The sequence below is a fragment of the Oncorhynchus nerka genome, linkage group LG12 (genome assembly GCF_034236695.1).
Source record: "Oncorhynchus nerka isolate Pitt River linkage group LG12, Oner_Uvic_2.0, whole genome shotgun sequence".
NCBI lineage: Eukaryota > Metazoa > Chordata > Actinopteri > Salmoniformes > Salmonidae > Oncorhynchus > Oncorhynchus nerka.
Genome location: NC_088407.1, coordinates 31,952,894 through 31,974,390, shown reverse-complemented (window position 1 = coordinate 31,974,390; position 21,497 = coordinate 31,952,894). Strand labels below are relative to the sequence as shown.

At 42.3% G+C, this 21,497-nt stretch overlaps 1 protein-coding gene across 4 annotated transcripts in view; it reads right to left on the bottom strand.

Annotated features, from left to right (window-relative positions):
- LOC115138102 (NXPE family member 3-like) overlaps positions 1-21,497 on the bottom strand; it is a 28,637-nt gene that overhangs the window by 2,063 nt on the left and 5,077 nt on the right. For 2 of the 4 annotated variants that reach the window (XM_065025494.1, XM_029674585.2), the window contains 4 exons: positions 19,804-19,915; positions 18,941-19,701; positions 18,713-18,783; positions 18,400-18,621 (listed from right to left, as the gene is read on the bottom strand). In XM_065025494.1, the coding sequence (XP_064881566.1) occupies positions 18,400-18,621; positions 18,713-18,783; positions 18,941-19,701; positions 19,804-19,896 (1,147 nt within the window). In that variant the 5' untranslated portion in view covers positions 19,897-19,915. Of the gene's footprint in view, positions 1-6,310; positions 15,000-18,399; positions 18,622-18,712; positions 18,784-18,940; positions 19,702-19,803; positions 19,937-21,497 lie in introns of those variants that run through there. The other 2 variants (XM_029674588.2, XM_029674586.2) reach the window with 2 other exon arrangements.

The following is a 21,497-nucleotide window of genomic DNA, read 5'->3' as shown; positions in this document are numbered from 1 at the left end:
AGTTTTAAAGAAAGGATGACACCTCATTTCACCAATATATCCTGCAAACACTGGCTTCGAAGGCATTGTCACTTTTATACAGCGGGTTACCAACATAAACAAATACGAAGTGCATCATTATTTGAATAAGTGACATTTATTTGGACACATCCATAACAATGAGCTATTGATGCGCGATTTTACCTGGCATAGAAAATGTGCTCTCTCGTCGGGACACTGTTGTTCAGAGGAGCTAGCCAACAACACAGCTAACACAATCACTCCCAACTGAAGCTGGACAGACTTCAAACTAGCTGCACTTTGTTTTGTTTTATGTTTTCTATTGATAGTTTTGTGTATGTCCATAAAATTATGCTGATTCATGATTTCGACTGGCTAAGAAAAGCTGCCTACCTGTCTGTCTCATCCCGACACTTTCATTACTATGGGACAGCTGGAGATCGAATTTGAATATTGAAACAATGTTGCACATGCCAGAGACAGACCGCAAGGTTTATACGAATATCCGTGGTTGAAAACTAAATGTTACAGTCGTTTAAAATAAATTAGACAATGTCTAGATGCTTTTTATAGTGGTGATCAAGTTTCTAAATTGCCTGGCTGAGCTGGTGAGACAGTGGATTGTGCAGTCAGATGGAACAGGGTAAATAGGCATTTTAACGCCATAGATTTAGCCTGTGATAACTTGTGGAATAGACAACGTCTGGAATGTGGTTTTAACCAATCAGCATTCAGTATTAGACGAACCCGTTGTTTAATCAGGCTGGTCGCGAAGGGCTGGGGAAACAACCCTTAGGAGGATGCTATTCACAGTAATTACCATGTTTAAGGGCTTTTATAAAACGGTTGCCAACATATATTTAAAAAAAAGATTAACATTATTTGATTAAAAACTGTATTTTAAAATCAGTAAATATATTTTTATTCATATGATAACACCATATGATAGGTTCCACTGGATGTCATAAGGTGAATGCACCAATTTGTAAATCGCTCTGGATAAGAGCGTCTGCTAAATGACTTAAATGTAAATGTATGTCATGGAAAAAGTCCGTCGTTAGTTCTGAGATTCTGAAGTTGATAGCCAAACATGCTGATTGCTATCCCCAAAAAATGTATAATATGGTTAATGATTTTGATTTGCGATTTTTGCCATTTTTCTAAGTCCCATCTAATGCCGGCTCCCTCCCTCTCCCGTCACTCAGTAAATGTACACACCATAAGTTCCAAACAGTCCCACACCGTTACCAGATTCAATACGCTGGCAATTAGAGCCTGGGGACAATGTTACTAGCTAGCCAACTAAAGCTAACACACAATCACATCAAGCTGCTGAAATGACAGCAAACTGTGCCTTTTCATTTGCCATTTCCTGGATCCTGATAAATTAATTCGCCTGGCTCAGAGAAGCAGTCAGTCTCGTCCAAACATATTCATTCTCTATGGCATGATGGAGATCGCAGAAAAATAAACTGCAACATTGCCGAGCAGGTCAGAGAATCTGAGCAGCAAGGTTTGGACAAACCCCAACTGTTGCTAACCAAATGCTAGCCTAGTAGCATGGGGAAATACATTTGACATCTTCCAGGGAAGAATAAGTTTATGAATTGACTGGCTGGGTTGTGGGACAGTGAAGGCACATGATAGTTTAAAATGGAACTTTTAACAGCCATTACCTGGGGATTGTGGTGAATAACTCCCTGCTATCAACCAATAAGCATCCAGGATCCAAACAACTAATTTTATAATATTGCATACAATTTCTTAGCGGTGGCGAACCGTAATTATAGGACCTTCAGAGGGACAAAAATCTTTCAATATGAACTAATATATATATATATTAAAAATAAAAAAAAATCTAGATCATAACATCACTTAATGCGCCCAACATTATATATTCTGTAGTCTGGACCATTCTAGTTCTAGTGAAGGAGGAGCAATTATTGATGACATTATGAATGAATCAGACAGGCTTGGCGGCGCTTCGGGCTGGCACACGCAGAGAGACAGAAACAGCATGGACACATCATGACCCACAGCATAAAATAATGCACTGTTTACACAACATATGGTAGCCAACACCAGTCAATAGCATCAACAACAGTGTCACATCAATGGTGACAGGCTCATGGTGTTGAAAGGACAGCGACCATAATACCTGTGCACTCCATGGCGCTGAAGGAGAGCCCATTTTGGTCAAACACAGACACGGCTGATAGACGACAGGAGACAGCAGTCACACACAACATTTTATTTTATTTTTTTATTTCACCTTTATTTAACCAGGTAGGCTAGTTGAGAACAAGTTCTCATTTGCAACTGCAAAACATCAAATAATATTAAAGTGTAAGCAGCCCATTCACTCCAGTAGGCCCCATCTAGTCAGAACAATACAAGAGCACCACCATTCCATGTCCAAAATTAAATTGACAAACCAGCTAGCTAGTACATTTGATCACTTTCATCACACTAACCGTCCATCTAAAGTTGAAATGCTGAAATGTTTCAGTCATTATTTTCAAAGAGATAGCTAACAGCAAGCGAACTGCAACAAAAAAACAGTGCAACGCACCAGATTATGATCATTTGTAAACAACATTTGAAAGAAGTGATGCTAGAAAATGTGCAACAACATCCACGGCTGATAACATTGTCTCCATTGTCACACTACTAATACACAAGCTAGTGAACGTTTTATAGCGTTAGCGTGGGAAAACTACTGCTTGAAACACAAATTATTTTCTATTGCGCTCGCTTCTTCTTCAAGGTTTCATGGCAGACTACAACCTATTAGTGCAGTGGTTCTCAATCCTGGTCTTGGTGACCCAAAGGGGTGTACAGTTTTGTTTTTGCCCTAGCACTACACACCTGATTCAAATCATCAAAGCCTTTGTATTACTGTATTGCCACCACCTACTCGATTGGCTATTATTAGCCTGCTATTCTGTATTATGAATTCATTACCTCTTGCGCTCTCAGTAGTGAGTTTAGGCCTTCGTAGACACGTCTCTTAAAAAAAATATTAAAAAACTTTTCACATCCATTGCAATCCAAAATTTGATTGGTTCATTCCACTGTCACTCCAAAATTCTGCTCTAACACAGAAGCTGAACAGAGGCCTTCTGTCCAGCTTCTGAAGACCTAGCCAATGGCTGGCTGAGCTAGCTATAGTTTTCTACCCAGAAGTGCCGACTGGAGAATTTCCTTTTCAGTATTAACCCTTCTCTTTCCAACACAAACTGAAGAGATGAAATCTGAAAATTATTACAATTACTGTGAAGATTAAATGGAAATTAAAACTAAATGTATGTAAGACATACATTTTTAAGAAATCCTTTGGCCTTTTATGAAGGCCTAGAAGGCCCTGACGGTTCACCACTTACCGTATAGACCCCTCAAACTCAACAAGTTCCACTGTGTTTTTTAATTGTTACCCTCTAAATCACATATGTCAGAGTCAAGGCCCGCGGGCCACATCCGGCCCGCAAGAAGGTTTTTTACGGCCCCTGGGATGATCTTGATTTATTATTAGAACCGGCCCGCAGCAAGCCGGCAGCCCGCAGATCTTTTACACGCACCAATACTACATTTCCCACAATGCAAAGGTGACGCACCGAGCAGTAGGCTGCTTCATTTCAATATTTATTGGCACAGCAGTCGTCAGCATCACAGTAAAATTAACTTTCAGATACCCATCAAAAATGGCAAAACGGAAGGTGGATACTGAGAACCGGGGGTTTCAAACAAGGTGGGAGTCGGAGTATATGTTCACGAAGGTAGCTGGAAAACCTGTGTGTCTTCTGTGTGGAGAAAGTGTGGCGGTACTGAAAGAGTATAATCTGAGACGACATTATGAAACGAAACACGCGGACAAAAACAAGAATATGGACATGGAACAAAGGCTACAAAAGGCAGAGGAATTAAAACGAGGCCTCAAATCTCGACAGGCTCTGTTCAAAAAAGCCAAATCACAAGGCCAGGCTGCTGTCAAGGCCAGTTTTATTTTGGCAGAAGAGATCGCTAAATCAGCCCGGCCATTTACGGAGGGGGATTTCATCAAAAACTGCATGATTAAAGTTTGTGACGAAGTTTGCCCAGAAAAAGGCAACTCTTTTTAAATGTGAGTCTGAGCAGAAACACCATTGCCGAGAGAGTAGACCAGTTGTCCATCAATCTAAAAGAGCAGCTTGTGAAAAAGGGAAAAGATTTTATTGCATATTCCTTGGCTGTGGATGAGAGCACCGACATTTCTGACATTGCCCAGTTGTCAATTTTCATCCGCGAGTGGACTCCAACCTAAGCGTGACAGAGGAGTTTTTGGCTTTACGTCCTATGCATGGCACAACTACGGGGCATGATTTGTATGAAGAGGTGTCAAGATGTGTAAATGAGATGGAGCTGCCTTGGGAAAAACTCGTGGGTTTGACAACCGACGGAGCACCTGCGATGTGTGGACACAGGAGCGGACTGGTGGCGAAGATACGGGAAAAGATGCAAGAGGAAAACGCGACAGGTGAGCTGACAGCTTATCATTGTATCATACACCAGGAAGCGTTGTGCGGTAAAGCCTTGAAAATGGAGCATGTAATGAGCATCATCACGCGCACAGTTAACTTTATCAGAGCCAAAGGTTTGAATCACCGCCAGTTCAAGGCATTTCTGACGGAGTTAGAAACGGAGCATGGTGATTTGCCTTATCACACAGAGGTGCGATGGCTAAGCCAGGGAAAGGTGCTTCAAAGATGTTTCGAGCTTCGTGAGGAGATTTGTCTGTTCTTGGACAGCAAAGGGAAAGACACAACACAACTCCGAGACGAAATGTTTCTGTGTGAAATGGCTTTTCTGTGTGACATTACGAGTCATCTGAATGCAATAAACTTGCAGCTGCAGGGTCGGGATCGTGTCATCTCTGATATGTACAGTACAGTGAAGGCATTTAAAACCAAACTGACTCTGTGGGAGACGCAGATGCGGAAAGAAAATTTGAGCCACTTTCCCAGCTGCCAGACCATGAAAGAGAAGCTCTCTACCAGTGCGTTCCCGAGCACACAGTTGGCTGATAAAATAGGTATGCTTGCCGCTGACTTTCGACGCCGATTTGCTGACTTTGAAGCACAAAAAGCAGGTTGGAACTGCTCGGTAACCCATTTGCTGTTGACGTGGAAAGCTCACCACCAAACCTCCAAATGGAGTTGATTGACCTCCAATGCAATGATGCACTGAGGGCAAAATATGCGGCAGTGGGTGCTGCGGAGTTCGCCCGTTTCCTCCCGGCACAATGCCCCAGCTGCGCATCCAGGCTGCTCAAACGTTGTCTATGTTTGGCAGCACATACCTGTGTGAACAACTGTTTTCTTTGATGAACCTGAACAAAACATCACACAGAAGTCGACTTACTGCTGAACACCTCCACTCAATTCTGAGGATTTCTTCAGCTCAGAGCCTTACCCCAACATTGATGAACTTGTGGAAAAGATGGGACACCACCAAGTATCACCCTCAACCTCAAACAAGTGAACATTACTGTGCAATCACATATTTAGAGTTTTTACTCAGTTCAAGTTTAAAAGTTAAAATTTAATATTTGTTTTCACTGCATGTTACTTCTCCTTAAACAAAGTGTTGTTTTTGATTAATAGATTTTTGCACTTTATTTTTTTGTATTTCAATCCAATTATATTTTAAAAATATTTCAGTTGAGTGGATGATAGAAAATTGCTATTATTGTTTTTTCTTTGAAGTAAATTTAGCCCACTTTTGCTAAAATAGAAAATATAGTCTACTGATGGTGCCTTGAATACCGGTTTCTTTCATTTAATGTTCATGTTATGGGGATATTTATATAAAGGAAATTTGTCTTTTGTGTCTGTTGAAAATTAAAGATTACTGACAGAGCCATAAGAAAATATTGCTTTATTTATCTGATCATATTGTAATATATTTGTTAGGTTTTCAGTAGGTTCAATTAGGTTCACTAGACTATATGCGTCATTTAAAAAATTTTCAATGAACATTCGAACAGTCCGGCCCTCGTCTTGTAGCTGATTTTTTTATTTGGCCCTCCGTCCATTTGACTTTGACACCCCTGCTCTAAATCAATCAGGGACTGATTTAGGCCTGGGACACCAGGTGGGTGAAATTAATTATCAGGTAGAACAGAAAACCAGCAAGGGTAAGAGGTGAATACCCTTGGTATAGGCCCTTGCTATCTATATCTTAGCCATGGCCCCCCGGGTGGGAGACCTCTGACATTAAAAAGATAGTACTGTACCTAGCTACAGTGCCTTCAGAAAGTATTCACACAAAGACCTTTGTCAAGACCTTGACCTTTATCAACAATGTTGTTTTGTTCCAGCCTGAATTTAAAATGGATTAAATCAAGATTTGTATTTACTGGCCTAAGAGGATTTATGTTTTAAAAAATGTGTACAAATTAATTCAAAAAGAAAAGCTGAAATGCCTTGAGTGAATACGTATGCAACCCCTTTGTTTAGGCAAGCCTAAATAAGTCCAGGAGTAAACAGTAACATAATCATATACGTTGCATGAATTGTGCAATAAGTGTTCAACATGGTTTTTCAATGACTACCTAAACTCTATACCCCACACATACAATTATCTGTAAGGTCCCTCAGTTGAGTACAGCAGTACATTTCAAACACAGATTCAACCACAAAGATCAAAGACCAAATATTCCAAAACATGCATCTTGTTTGCAACAAGGCACTAAAGTAATACTACAAATTGGCAAAGCAATTCACTTTTTGTCCTGAAAACAAAGTGTTACAGTAAGTTTGGGGCAAATCCAATATGACACATTACTGAGTAACACTCTCCATATTTTCAAGCATAGTGGTGGCTGCATCATGTTATGGGTATACTTGTAATCGTTAAGGACTGGGGAGTTTTTCAGGATAAAAAATAAACGGAATGGAGTTAAGCACAGGAAAAATCCTAGAGGAAAACCCAGTTCTGTCTGCTTCCCACCAGCCACTGGAAGATTAATTCACCTTTCAGCAGGACAATAACCTAAAACACAAGGCCCAAATATACACTGGAGTTGCTTACCAAGAAGACAGTGAATGTTCCGGAGTTGCCGAGTTACAGTTTTGACTTAAGTCTACTTGAAAATCTATGGAAAGACCTGAAAATGGTTGTCTAGCAATGATCAACAACACGTTTGACAGAGCTTGAAGGATTTTGAAGAGAATAATGGGCAAATGTTTGCTGTGATGACAGCTTTGCACACTCTTGGCATTCTCTAAATCAGCTTCATGAGGTAGTCTAGTCATCTGTAATGCATTTCAATTAACAGGTGTGCCTTGTTAAAAGGTAATTTGTGGAATTTCTTTCCTTCTTAATGTGTTTGAGCCAATCAGTTGTGTTGTGACATGGTAGGAGTGGTATACAGAAGATAGCCCTATTTGGTAAAAGGCCAAGTCCATATGATGGCAACAACAGCTCAAATAAGCAAAGAGAACCGACAGTCCATCATTACTTGAAAACATGAAGGTCAGTCAATCCGGATTTCAAGAACTTTGAAAGTTTCTTCAAGTGCAGTTTCAAAAACCGTCAAGCCACATGGCAAGGGTCTAGAACACAGATACGCACCTTTAAAGTCCATTGTGAGAGAAGCACACAGACCTGAAAGAAGACACAGGCAATGTGAAATACCCATCATAGCGTACTACATACTTAAACTGCATACTATTTACTCATCGTCTATTCATTTTAACACGTACTGTTAAGTAAAAAGTTAGTCGTACGCCAAAGAGGCAACGCAGAAGTACCTCTTGATTGGCTTAGGTGAGGCGGGGCCGAGTGCAGGTGGATTTTTCTTCACATTGACCCGCATTAACCACCCTGATTATAGCTAATTTAACATTTTATTAATTTCTCTAAACTTTGAATAGAATAGGAATTTAGTTATAGGCCTACTCAGGCTGGTTATAGGCGGACTATCACATTTGACCTATACCGTAGTAGACCATATAGCCCATCTATCCTATTTTAAAATGACAGAAGACAGAAACAGATACGGTACTTTGGTTCCAGTTCAAAATATATATACTTTTATTATTTGACCCCAATTTCATGGTATCCATCGCTGCAACTCCCGTACGGCCTCGGGAGAGGTGAAGGTCAAGAGCCATGCTTCCTCCGAAACACAACCCAACCAAGAGCCGTCCTCCGAAGCACAACCCAACCAAGCCGCACTGCTTCTTGACACAATACCCATCCAACCCGGAAGCCAGCCACACCAATGTGTCGGAGGAAACACCGTACACCTGGCAACAGTGTCAGCGTGCACTGCGCTAAGCCCGCCACAGGAGTCGCTAATGCGCGATGAGACAAGGATATCCCTGCCAGCCAAACCCTCCCGACACTGGGCCAATTGTGCGCCGACGCATGGGCCTCCCGGTCGTGGCCGGCTGCAACAAATCCTGGGCTCGAACCCAGAATCTCTAGTGGCACAGCTAGCACTGCGATGCAGTGCCTTAGACCACTGTGCCACTCGGGAGGCCGCAGTTGAACATATTTATTAGTGAAACCAAAGTTCTGTAACATACAGTACCATTCAAAAGTTTGGACCCACCTACTCATTCAAGGGTTTTTCTTTATTTTTAATATTTGCTAAACTGTAGAATAGTGAGGACATCAAAACTATGAAATAACACACATGGAATCATGTAGTAACCAAAAAAAGTGTTAAACCAATTAAAATATATTTTAGGTTTTAGATTCTTCAAAGTAGCCACCCTTTGTCTTGATGACAGCTTTGCACACTCTTGGCATTCTCTGAACCAGCTTCACCTGGAATGCTTTTCCAATAGTCTTGAAGGAGTTCCCACATATGCTGAGCACTTGTGGGCTGCTTTTCCTACACTCTGCAGTCCAACTCATCCCAAACCATCGCAATTGGGTTGAGGCCAGGTCATCTGATGCAGCACTCCATCACTCTCCTTCTTGGTCAAATAGCCCTTACACAGCCTGGAGGTGTTTTGGGCCATTGTCCTGTTGAAAAACAAATTATAGTCCCACTAAACACAAACCAGATGGGATGGCGTATTGCTGCAGAATGCTGTGGTAGCCATGCTGGTTAAGTGTGCCTTGAATTCTAAATAAATAATTGACAGTGTCATCAGCAAAGCAGCCCCACATCTCCTCCATGGTTCACTGTGGGAACCACACATGCAGAGATCATCCGTTCATCTACTCTGAGTCTCACAAAGACACGGCGGTTGGAACCAAAAATCTAAAATTTGGACCAAAGAACAGATTTCCACTGGTCTAATGTCCATTGCTTGTGTTTCTTGGCCCAAGCAAGTCTCTTCTTCTTATTAGTGTCCTTTAGCATTGGTTTCTTTGCAGCAATTCGACCATGAAGGCCTGATTCACGCAGTCTCCTCTGAACAGTTGATGTTGGGATGTGTCTGTTACTTGAACTCTGTGAAGCATTTATTTGGGCTGCAATTTCTGAGGCTGGTAACTCTAATGAACTTGTCCTCTGTAGCAGAGGACCATCATAGCGCTGGATGTTTCTTGGTAGCACTGTCTATAGATGTGTCTATTTGAGAGTGGTTACATTTTTCCAGCCCTATCCCTCAGCTGTTAACCAAAACAGTGGCGGGGGTTCCTGGTTTGTAATTGTTTGAACTACAGATTGTCCCTTTATTGCTCCCAGTCATAAAAGTAACACCCACAGTAATAATGAATGATAGTTACAAAGTCCTCCCAGTGTTGGTGCCACCGTTTCCATGTAATAAATCTGTGTGGCTCTCCTTTGAATTTCGAAATCCTGATGTGGCCCTCGAGACAAAAAGCCTTGGGCTACCCTTGGGCTAGATGCTTCACAAATAATTTATTATGTTAGTGCATTTTAAATTCTTCAGGGTTTAATGAATTTTTATTCACTCTTAATTGACTGAATAGACAAATAAGCTGTCTCAGAAAAAGGTCAGTTCTATCAATATGCCTTAAAGAGGCTTTTCTGCACATATCAGATATGTCTATGTCCTGGGATTTTTTTGGTTTCTTACAACCTCATGCTAATCACATTAGCCTACGTTACCGATCTTGAAGTAGTTTTAATTAAAGAGGCTATACATAACTTTCCCAAGATAGGCTTGCTTTTTAACCTTCCATATTTATCTTTAAATGAAATGTTATTGTTCATCGAATCATAGTATATGCCTAATGTGGGATAGGCAGTGATTTGAGACTGTATTTCATTCAAGTGTTACGGTAATTCAAAACATTCTAGAGCGCAGAAATGACTTGGTAGGTAGCTTGGGACATACAATTTCAATTCTGCATAACGACACCGCATTTCATACTTCACTGTGGGAAAGGGGAATAAATACCTGTCGTGTTGACATGCTTTTTAGTTTGTTTCCATGACTGGTTTCACATTTCTTTCCAGCGATCACAAGGTAAAATAGATATAAAACAATTGTCATTCATATTTACAAACCCCTTATCCAAACGGATTATTAATTTACCTACAGTGCCTTCGGAACCAATTCAGACTCTGACTTTTTCCATATTTTGATACGTTAGTCTTATTCTAAAATGTATTAAATTATTTGTTTTCCTCATCAATCTATACTCAATATCCTATAATGACAAAATGAAAACAGGTTTTTAATTTATAAAAAAATAAAATAAATTGAGCTCAGGTGCATCCTGTTTCCATTGATCATCCTTGAGATGTTTCTACAACTTGATTGAAGTCCACCTGTGGTAAATTTCATTGATTGGACATGATTTGGAAAGGCTATATAAGGTTATATACTGTATAAGGTCCCACAGTTGACAGTAAATACCAGAGCAAAAACCAAGCCATGAGGTTGAAGGAATTGTCCATAGAGCTCTGAGACAGGATTGTGTTGAGGTACAAGTCTGGGGAAGGGTACCAAAACATTTCTCCAGCTATGAAGGTCCCCGAGAACACAGTGGATGGCCCCCATTATTTTTAAATGGAAGATGTTTGGAACCACCAAGGCTCTTCCTGATGCTGGACGCCCGGCCAAATTTATTAAATGGGGGAGAAGGGCCTTGGTCAGGGAGGTGACCGAGAACCCAATGTTCACTCTAACAGAGCTCCAGATTTCCTCTGTGGAGATGGGAGAACCTTCCAGAAGGACAACCATCTCTGCAACACTCCACCAATCAGGCTTTTATGGGAGTGGCCAGACGGAAGCCCCTCCTCAGTAAAAGGCACATGACAGCCCGCCAAAAGGCACCTAAAGACTCTCAGACCATGAGAAACAAGATTGTCTGGTCTGATGAAACCAAGATTGAACTCTTCGGCCTGAATTCCAAGCGTCACGTGTGGAGGAAACCTGGCCCCATCCCTACGGTGAAGCATGGTGGTGGCAGCATCATGCTGTGGTGATGTTTTTCAGCTGCAGGGACCGGGAGACTAGTCAGGATCGAGGAAAAGATTAACAGAGCAAAGTACAGAGAGATCCTTGATGAAAAGCTGCTCCAGAACCCTCAGGATCTCAGCCCGGGGCAAACGTACACCTTCCAACAGTACAATGACCCTAAGCACACAGCCAAGACAATGCAGGAGTGGCTTTGGGACAAGTCTCTGAATGTCCTTGAGTGGCCCAGCCAGAGGCCGGACTTGACCCTGATCGAACATCTCTGGAGAGACCTGAAAATATCTGTGCAGCGACGCTCCCCATCCAACCTGATAGCGCCTGAGAGGATCTGCAGAGAAGAATGGGAGAAACTCCCCAAATAAAGGTGTGCCAAGCTTGTAATGTCATACCCAAGAAGACTCGAGGCTATATTCGCTGCCAAATGTGCTTCAACAAAGTATTGAGTAAAAGGTCTGAATACTTATGTAAATGTGATATTTACATGTTCCTTTTTTTAAATAAACGTGTAAAAATGTATAAAAACCTGTTTCATTATGGGGTATTTGGTGTAGATTGATGAGAGAAAAAAGGCTATAAGGTAACTAAATATGGATAAAGTCAAGGGATCAGAATACTTTCCCAATGCTCTATAGTTCTTATCAATAGCAATTGTCAATTTATACATTTCTGTGCATGGAGAATGGTGTTATTTCGATCTGGAGAAAATTAAATGCACTTGGAACTGACAGGTTGCTTGACCTTACTCATGGCTTCCTCACCTGTAAAGTCAAATTCAGATTACGGTATATCTGTAGACACACATCCGCCACACCTTCATTGATTCGATCTCCACTCCCAACAAATAGCTAGTGAATAGCATGCTATTCTCATGCTTAAGTTCAAGGTCCAGAGAGAGAGAAGTGCATAAAAAGGGAATTCTATTCCATTTACTAGTTCTTAACTCAGGTCGGAATTCCCCCCATGACAAATTAATCACTTATATTCTTTAAGAATTAATGTTTGTTTATATATAATTCATTTGTAAGTCAAAAAATGGATAAAGAGGCTACACAACTTTCCTAAGATATGCTTTCCTATTTTAACTTTCCATATATATTTCTTGAAATCAACTTTGATTGTTGATACATGCATAAACACCATCTGTAGTCTTCTCTTACCTGATAAAGCAACAGAATCCTTTAGGTGAAGACAGACCAAAATAACTGCTACCGAGTGCCTCTGACTGGATTGTCTGTCACGCCCTAGCACTCCGATTGGCTTATTTGTCTCAAAGACTTGAACTATGACTAGCCCCATCTGATTTGATGATATTTTGCCAGAGTCTGACCAGGCAATAAAGGAACGTTAGAAAAACAACCGCACCAGAAAATGTTGATGATCAGGCAGGGCAAAAACAAAAACATATATATAAATAAATTGGTAGCACTTGTCGCACACACGAAGCCATACGTCTGCCATCTGCCCAGTACAGCTGAAACCGGGTTTCATCCATGAAGAGCACAGCTTCGGCTGAGACAGTTCCTGGCAGTTTGTGGAGAAATTCTTCGGTTGTGCCAACTCACAGTTTCATCGGCTGTCCGGGTGGTTGGTCTCAGATGATCCCGCAGGTGAAGAAGCTGGATGTGGAGGTCCTGGGCTGGCGTGGTTACACATGGTCTGTGTTGTGAGGCCAGTTGGACGTACTGCCAAATTCTCTAAAATGACGTTGGAGGCGGCTTATGGTAGAGAAATGAACAATAGATTCTCTGGCAACAGCTCAGGTGGACATTCCTGCAGTTAGCATGCCAATTGCGTGCTCCATCAAAACTTGATACATCTGTGGCATTGTGTTGTGTGACAAAACTGCACATTTTAGAGTGGCCATTTATTGTCCTCAGCACAATGATCATGCTGTTTACTTAGTTTCTTGATATGCCACACCTGTCAGGTGGATGGCTTATCTTGGGAAAGGAGAAATTCTCACTAATAGGTATGTAAACCAATGTGTACACAATATTTGAGAGAAATAAGCTTTTTGTGCATATGGAACATTCCTGAGATCTTATATTTCAGCTCATGAAACATGAGACCAACACTTTACATGTTGGGTATATATTTTTGTTCAGCATACATTGACAATTGTACATTGTCTCCTTAAAAATGTCAGGTTTGTAATGATGACATACAAGAGACCTGTCATGCATTCATTGCTATGATCATTGATCTCCTGAAGAAGCCATCCCGTTTCCTTTCTTTCTGTGCCCTGAAATGTTTGGATATACTTGTAAAGTTACAAGGTTGTTAGCTAGCTAGCCAATGATGTAACATGACTGAATAAAGTGTAAACAAATGGTTAACGACACTTGAGAGGTTTTGGTTTATGAATGTAAAATGCGGTCCTGGAGATTCGCTAGAGGAAGAAAAATGATCTGACTCATATTACCAGAGAAACATTGTTGACCTGGTTGGGTGAGAAGCAGGCCGTTTCTGCTGTAGTAGTGGTGCAACCATGACGCCAACAAATCTGCACACCCTTGTTTCTGTAGGGCACTTGGACACAATCTTATCATTAAAACGAAACCTTATCATTAAAACTTTTGAGCCCCGTGGGCAGGTGTCCCTTGGGTTGGTATCTTTCCGTCAAACACTTCTCCAAAACCAAAGTGGGCACAAAAAGACTGACATCACCAGTTTCACACACCTTTTGAAAAAATTCCATAAATGCCTTTTTTTGATTGAAAAGTGAATTCCTTTCTTTTTTAAAGCAGAGGTACAGTACAAAGAATAAAACCACAACTGTAAGAAAAAAAAAAACGATTTCATTGTACAATCTTTGGAATTTGGAGAGCGCAGCCTGGACAAAAGCTACATGTTGATTTGAGGCAATCTTTCTGTCACTAGATATGCTAGTAGGATGCCATTGTCATTTAGACTCTTAAAATGGTGTTGAGACATACCTTTTGCTCGTAGATGTTAAAATTTAGCAGGCTCAAGTGATGAATCATGTAACCTAGTCGGACAACGCTCCACCCATGCTAGTTATTTTCTAAATTGTGCCAGAAATAATGTAATTTCTCTGCTAGTTCTTCACTGGGCAGACGTGAGAGAGGATAGTGTTTATCATGTTCTTAATGATCGGAGGGTGCGGGTGGATATTGTGTGGGAGGTGGTGGGCAAGGGTCATCTCCCAGGCATCCACTAACTTGATATTCAGGCCCCTAAACATGGCCTTGATCACCCCGTCCAACTGAACCGAAAACCAGTCACTGACAATGAGGGTCTCTTCTAGGCTTTGGGCCCGGAGGTTTGCCGAGCGCACCACTACCACAGTCCCCGGAGCCCGGTTCAGAAGCCGCACAACCGCCCTTCGAATGTGGCGGAGTCGACGAATGTAAACCTGCACAGGGAAGGTACAGAAATGGGCCCAAACACTGATGACTACAACAGTGTCTGAGCCCCCGGCCAGGCCATCCAGCTCATTAGCTACATAGCGCAGCTGACTGATGCTGAGAGGGGTCCATGTGATGGGGGGGCCATGGCTACGGTACTTCAGCAGAATATTGTGGGGGATGTCCACCGCCATGAAGGGCCCTGCCTTCACCGGACTTCGAAGGTTGAAATCCTTCAACTCTGTGACAGAGAGAGAGAGAGAGTGAGATGAATGTATATGTGACAGAAGCCATGATTACACCTTGCATAAACATGGTTGTCGCCATTGCGATCAAGATTTGATCACTATCTGATCGAGATTTGTTGTCTACACTTAATTAAATATGTCTCTTCTCTGCCCACTTCGTCCGTATTTGGACCAGATTTCCTGGTCCCTACCTGTATGCAAATTAATCTAAACTGCCTTGGACCTCCCATTATGACCCAAACTGTGTAAATCAGAAAACAGCACACTTTTATAGACAATAGTTTTATACTCATCATTACAGCCTACTTTTGTTATCCAACGAATTAAGACTTGGGCGCAATAGGCTACTGTCCCGATAACCTCAACCTGTCCACAGCCATTCAAATAAATATTCAGTGAATCTCTCCCATCCCTAAAATGTTCACCACATCTGGATATGTGTATAAAATACAATTATTGCACAGTATAAATAAAAAGGACACTTGGGACACTTTTTTACCTCAGTAAAAACATAAACAGGTTAAGTTAAAGAGTAGGATACAAATTGCATCTCTGAATGGCGCAACATATTATCCAAACATGTCTGGACAGGGTTGTTATTTACACATGGATGTTTACATACGTTGTCTTTATATTATTGTAATCATGTTTTCTAAATAACCTTTAGTATAGGACAAATCATTGATCATTGATCATTCGCTAATGGAACCTCAATAATTCTGATAAGCAAGACGAGTGGTCAAATTCTGAAAATGCATGGATAAAAGCAGCAATTGATAAAAAGTGCAAAGAAGCATGTCAGTCAAGTGTCTTTATAAAGGAATCATGTATAAATATAAAGGTATCTTAAAGAGGCCTTCATAATTCAAGCCTGCAATATATTGGATAAGGGCCTCGCTCATGCTTGCAGAAAGCTATGCGCCTTTTACGCATCAGTTTGGACATCTGCTGCACTTGATTGACAGCTGGAAAATGCTCAAATATTCACAGAATATTAAAGAATAGAATCAAATCGAAAAGGATTGCAATGCTAATGTATCATTTTCATATCTGATACAGCAACCGAAATAGACTAATCACCACCCATCCACCTTTCATTCTGGCTAGATCTAAAGGTAGCCTACAGGTGGAAAATTAGGCCATACACTTCTCATGCAACTCCATCATACTCTGTCCAATACATTCCCAGTACATTTGTAGTTCAGTTTAAATTCAGACCTCGGCCTTTATGTAGCCTACGATTTTGATTATTCGACTTTGCACTGGCACCAGCTCTGTCAGGAGGAAAGGGACAATATTCACCCAACTTATTGTGGGAAGCTTGTTTAGGGTAGCCTTCCACAATCTTCCCACAATAAGTTGGGTGAATTTTGGCCCATTCCTCCTGACAGAGCTGGTGTAACTGAGTCAGGTTTGTAGGCCTCTTTGCTCGCACACGCTTTTTCAGTTCTGCACACAAATATTCTATAGGTTTGAGATCAGGGCTTTGTAATGGCCACGCCAATACCTTGACTTTGCTGTCCTTAAGCCATTTTGCCACAATATTGGAAGTATGCTTGGGGTCATTGTTCATTTGGAAGACCCATTTGCGACCAAGCTTTAAAGTCCTGACTGATGTCTTGAGATGTTGCTTCAATATATCCACATAATTTTCTTTTGTCATAATGCCATCTATTTTGTGAAGTACATCAGTCCCTCCTGCAGTAAAGCACCCCCACAACATGATGCTGCCACCCCTGTGCTTCACGGTGGGGATGTTATTCTTCGGCTTGCAAGCCTCCCCATTTTACCTCCAAACATAACGAGGGGCATTATGGCCAAACAGTTCTATTTTTGTTTCATCAGACCAGAGGACATTGCTCCAAAAAGTACAAGCTTTGTCCCCATGTGCAGTTGAAAACCGTAGTCTGGCTTTTGGAGCAGTGGCTTCTTCCTTGCTGAGCGACCTTTCATGTTATGTCGATATAGGATATAGATACTGTGTATATAGATACTTTTGTACCTGTTTCCTCTAGCATCTTCAAAAGGTCCTTTGCTGTTGATCTGGGATTGATTTGCACTTTTCGCACCAAAGTACATTCATCTCTAGGAGACAGAACGCGTCTCCTTCCTGAGCGGTATGACGGCTGCGTGGTCCCATGGTGTTTATACTTGCGTACTATTGTCTGTACAGATGAACGTGGTACCCTCAGGATGAACCATACTTGTGGAGGTCTACAATTTTTTTTCTGAGGTCTTGGCTGATTTCTTTTGATTTTCCTATGATGTCAAACAAAGAGGCACTGAGTTTGAAGGTAGGCCTTGAAATACATCCACAAGTTAATCTCCAATTGACTCAAATTTAGTCAATTAGCCTATCAGAAGCTTCTAAAGCCATTTTTTTCTGAGCTGTTTAAAGGCACAGTCAACTTGTAAACTTCTGAACCACTGGAATTGTGATACAGTGAATTATAAGTGAAATAATCTGTTTGTAAACAATTGTTGGAAAAATTACTTGTGTCATGCACAAGGTAGATGTCCTAACCGACTTGCCAAAACTATAGTTTGTTAACAAGAAATTTGTGGAGTGGTTGAAAAACGAGTTTTAATGACTCCAACCTAAGTGTATGTAAACTTCCGACTGTATATACATGAAGGCAGGGTAAAGTGACTAGTCATCAGGATAGATAATAATATGAGTAAAATAAAGAACAGAGCAGCAGCAGCAAAGGACGATTATGGAAAGTGTGTATGTCGTGCATGTGAATGTGTTGGTTTTGTTTAGGAGTGTCAATGTAGTGTGTGTGTATATATAGTCTAGTGAGTGTGTATATGTTTTGCACATATAGTCTAGTGCGTGTGCGTAGGGTTAGTGCAAAATAGAGTCAGTGCAGATAGCTAGGGCACCATTAATTGAATATTTAGCAGTCTGGAAATTTAGCAGTTTGATGACTTGGGGGTAGAAGCTGTCTCAGAGTCTGTTGGTCCGAGAGCCGATGCTCCGGTACCGTTTGCCGGATGGTAGCAGAGTGAACAGTCTATGGCTTGAGTGGTTGGAGTCTGATATAGAGGTCTTGGATGGCAGGGACCTTGGCCACAGTGATGTACTGGGCTGTCCACATTTGCCATACCATGTGGTGTTGCAGCCAGTCGAGATGCTCTCGATGGTGCAGTTGTAGAACTTTGAGGATCCGAGGGCCCATGCCAAATCTTTTCAACCTCCCGAGGGGGAAGAGGTGCTGCCGTGCCCTCTTCATGACTGTGCGGGTGTGTGTGGACCATGTTAGGTAATTAGTGATGTGGTCACCAAGGAACTTGAAGCTCTCAACCTACTCCACAACAGATCTATAGAGAGAGAATTTGAATGCACCTGAAACAGTGTGAGATGTAATAGGTTTGGCAAACAGCACTCACCTGGCAAGAAGTTGGTGAGGAACTCATAGTACTGTCTAACGGTGGAGTCTCCGTACATGTACACCACCTTGCCCTTCAAACACTGAGTAATGGGAGTTGGATCATTAAACTGGCGCATCACGACATCACCCAGGGACTGCCATGAACCTTGGAAGTAATACCCAGAGGGAGTGGTCCTGACAGGCGCTGGCTTTGCATGGCTGCTTTCCACCTCTGGTTTGTCTGAAATAAGAGAGGAAACATGATGCACCAGCTACCATCACTTTATATACACTCTCCGATTTTATCTTCACACTGCAACAATTTTTCCTACCTTTCTTCTTAGGCAGCACAGTGACACTGGCAGACCCCTTAGCCCGAATACGTGTTTTGAGATTTACGCCACTTAAAAAAGTAAAATAATAATTTGAAATGTTTAAACGCAAGCAATAACAATCACCTGAACAACATTTTGTAATTGTATATTGGAGAAAAGGCTGCGTAGATCTAAGGTAAAACATACGCTCATTGCCACACACACTATTTTTTACCCCACTCTAACCTCCGGAAGAGCAGTGCTTCTTTGTTGGTTATCAGATCTTTCTGGTAGCCTGCCTTGAAGTGGTTGATCCGTGTGTCACAGCTCAGCAGCTGCTTAGGCTTGTAGCAGTACCAGGGTTCACCCGTGTGGGGGTCTGTGTAATTGCACAGCGGCTCCTGGTTGGTCGGCAGACAAAGGTTACACATTGTGGTCTCAGACAGTAATCCATATTTGAACAGGCTCTTGTAAAGCACCCGGTTAGGCCGTTCTTCACGTAAGTTTCGTAGAACAGCAACTGCCTCACTAGGATGAACTAGTGTCACCTCCACTTGTACAGACCCCTCCCACAGTAACAGAAAAATGGCAGAGTAGGTCCCATTCTGGTGGTCCAACACCTGTCCTGCAACGCCCGCCCCCAGCTCTGGGGAGTGCAGCCTAGCCAGCAAGAAGTCCCCACCATGGCTCTTGGGATGTCCCTGGAAATCTTTCATAAGGACCAGAGACTCCAGCTGGTCCCCCACGTGCCACTCTCTCCCACCCACTGCTGGCAGCACTGCAAAATGGCTGTGCGCAGGGTCACTGGTCTGTTCCAGGGGTATAGACGTGGGCTGGGGCGGAGGCTCTGGCCAGGCAATGGACTCCAGGAGGTAATGCTCCTCCAGAGCTTCCTCAGGTGTGCGCTCCTGGCCCTGGCTCAGGTGGTTACAGCTTTGATTGTGGTCCAGGGGAGTAGGGCCCTCTGAGTGGTTGCTGCATAGTTCCCAACATAGGTCTAACTTCCACTGTGGATGAGAGTAGAGGTCACTGAGGGGGAAGAAGGTCATAGAGTAACACAGGTAGATAAGCTTGGACTTGTACTGGGGGAAGATCACTTTCCTCCTCACCTCTAGAATGCTGATGTTGCGGAACAGATAGAAGACGCCTGACAGGGTCAGCAGGAGGAAGATGCAGACATATTTGGACAGGCACTTCCACATGGCCCCAGTCTCCAGTACCCTTTATATGGACACATAGAAGCTGGTAACTGTTAACATGCTTCTCCAATGACCTTATCTGTATTTGATATCCCAAAACACGGTGTGCGTTTATCAGACCTAGACTAGACCCCATACAAATTCATGTTGATCTGGGCGAGGCACACCAGATTAAGAATTATCTTAATTTCATATTTTCCCACGTGACTATTTCTTTACCCATTTCGAAAGAAAGCGAGCAGGAAAAAAAGTTGTACTTCTTGTAAAAAATACTATAACAACCTAGCCTCACCAGAAAAATAACATTTATTGACTAATAAACCATGAAATTAAACCATGACTGTCCATGATTACAATATTTATTTAAAGCTCACATTAGGCTAATGTCTCCTCTACTCAACTTGATTGCAGATCCTGCAGCAATGACAGCTATGGATCAGGTGACAAAAGCATTTGTTTTGATTGACTGTTGCTTACAACTAGTTTCACAAAGTAGATGTTTTTGCAACTGGATGCCACCAAGTTGCAGAGTAATTACTTATCAGTTGCTTGGGGTGTTACATGAAGCAATCCGAATACAACATAGTTGCAAGCAACTCAATTTGCAGGAAAGCTGTAACAAATCAGATCATACACCGGTTAAACTAGCTGATTAAACCTTTTTTTTTCTCCTACAATACTATCTTGTGATTTCACAAGACTCTGGCTGCTGGTGGGGGAGGCGGAAGGTGTCCCAGGAAAATAATACTTGTGACGCCACATGGCAAGAGTCGAGAACACAGGTAAGCACCATTTACAGTCCATTGAGAAAGAAGCACATAGACCTGGAAGATGACACAGATTACATGGACATAGCCATGGCACACGTCTGTAGCCATGAAGTGCTTTGAAAGGCTAGTCATGGCTAACATCAACACCATCATCCCAGAAACCCTAGACCCACTCCAATTCACATACCGCCCCAACATATCCACAGATGACGCAATCTCTATTGCACTCCACACTGCCCTTTCCCACCTAGACAAAAGGAACACCTACGTGAGAATGCTGTTCATTGACTACAGCTCAGCGTTCAACACCATAGTGCCCTCAAAGCTCATCACTAAGCTAAAGACCCTGGGACTAAACACCTCCCTCTGCAACTGGATCCTGGATTTCCTGACGGGCCGTCCCAGGTGGTAAGGGTAGGCAACAACACATCTGACCCGCTGATCCTCAAAACAGAGGCCCCTCAGGGTTGCATGCTTAGTCCCCTCGTGTACTCCATGTTCACCCACGACTATGAGGCCAAGCACGACTCCAACACCTTCATTAAGATAGCAGACGACACAACGGTGGTAGGCCTGAACAACAACGATGAGACAGCTGGCAGTATGGTGCCAGAACAACAACCTCTCCCTCAACGTGATCAAGACAAAGGAGATGATCGTGGACTACAGGAAAAGGAGGGCCGAGCACACCCCCATTCACATGCATTAGTGCAGCAGGACAGGGGCTTCAAGTTCCTTGGTGTCCACATCACCAACAAACTATCACCAACCAAGACAGTTGTGAAGAGGGCACGACAATGCCTATTGCCCCTCAGGACACCTGAAAAGATTTGG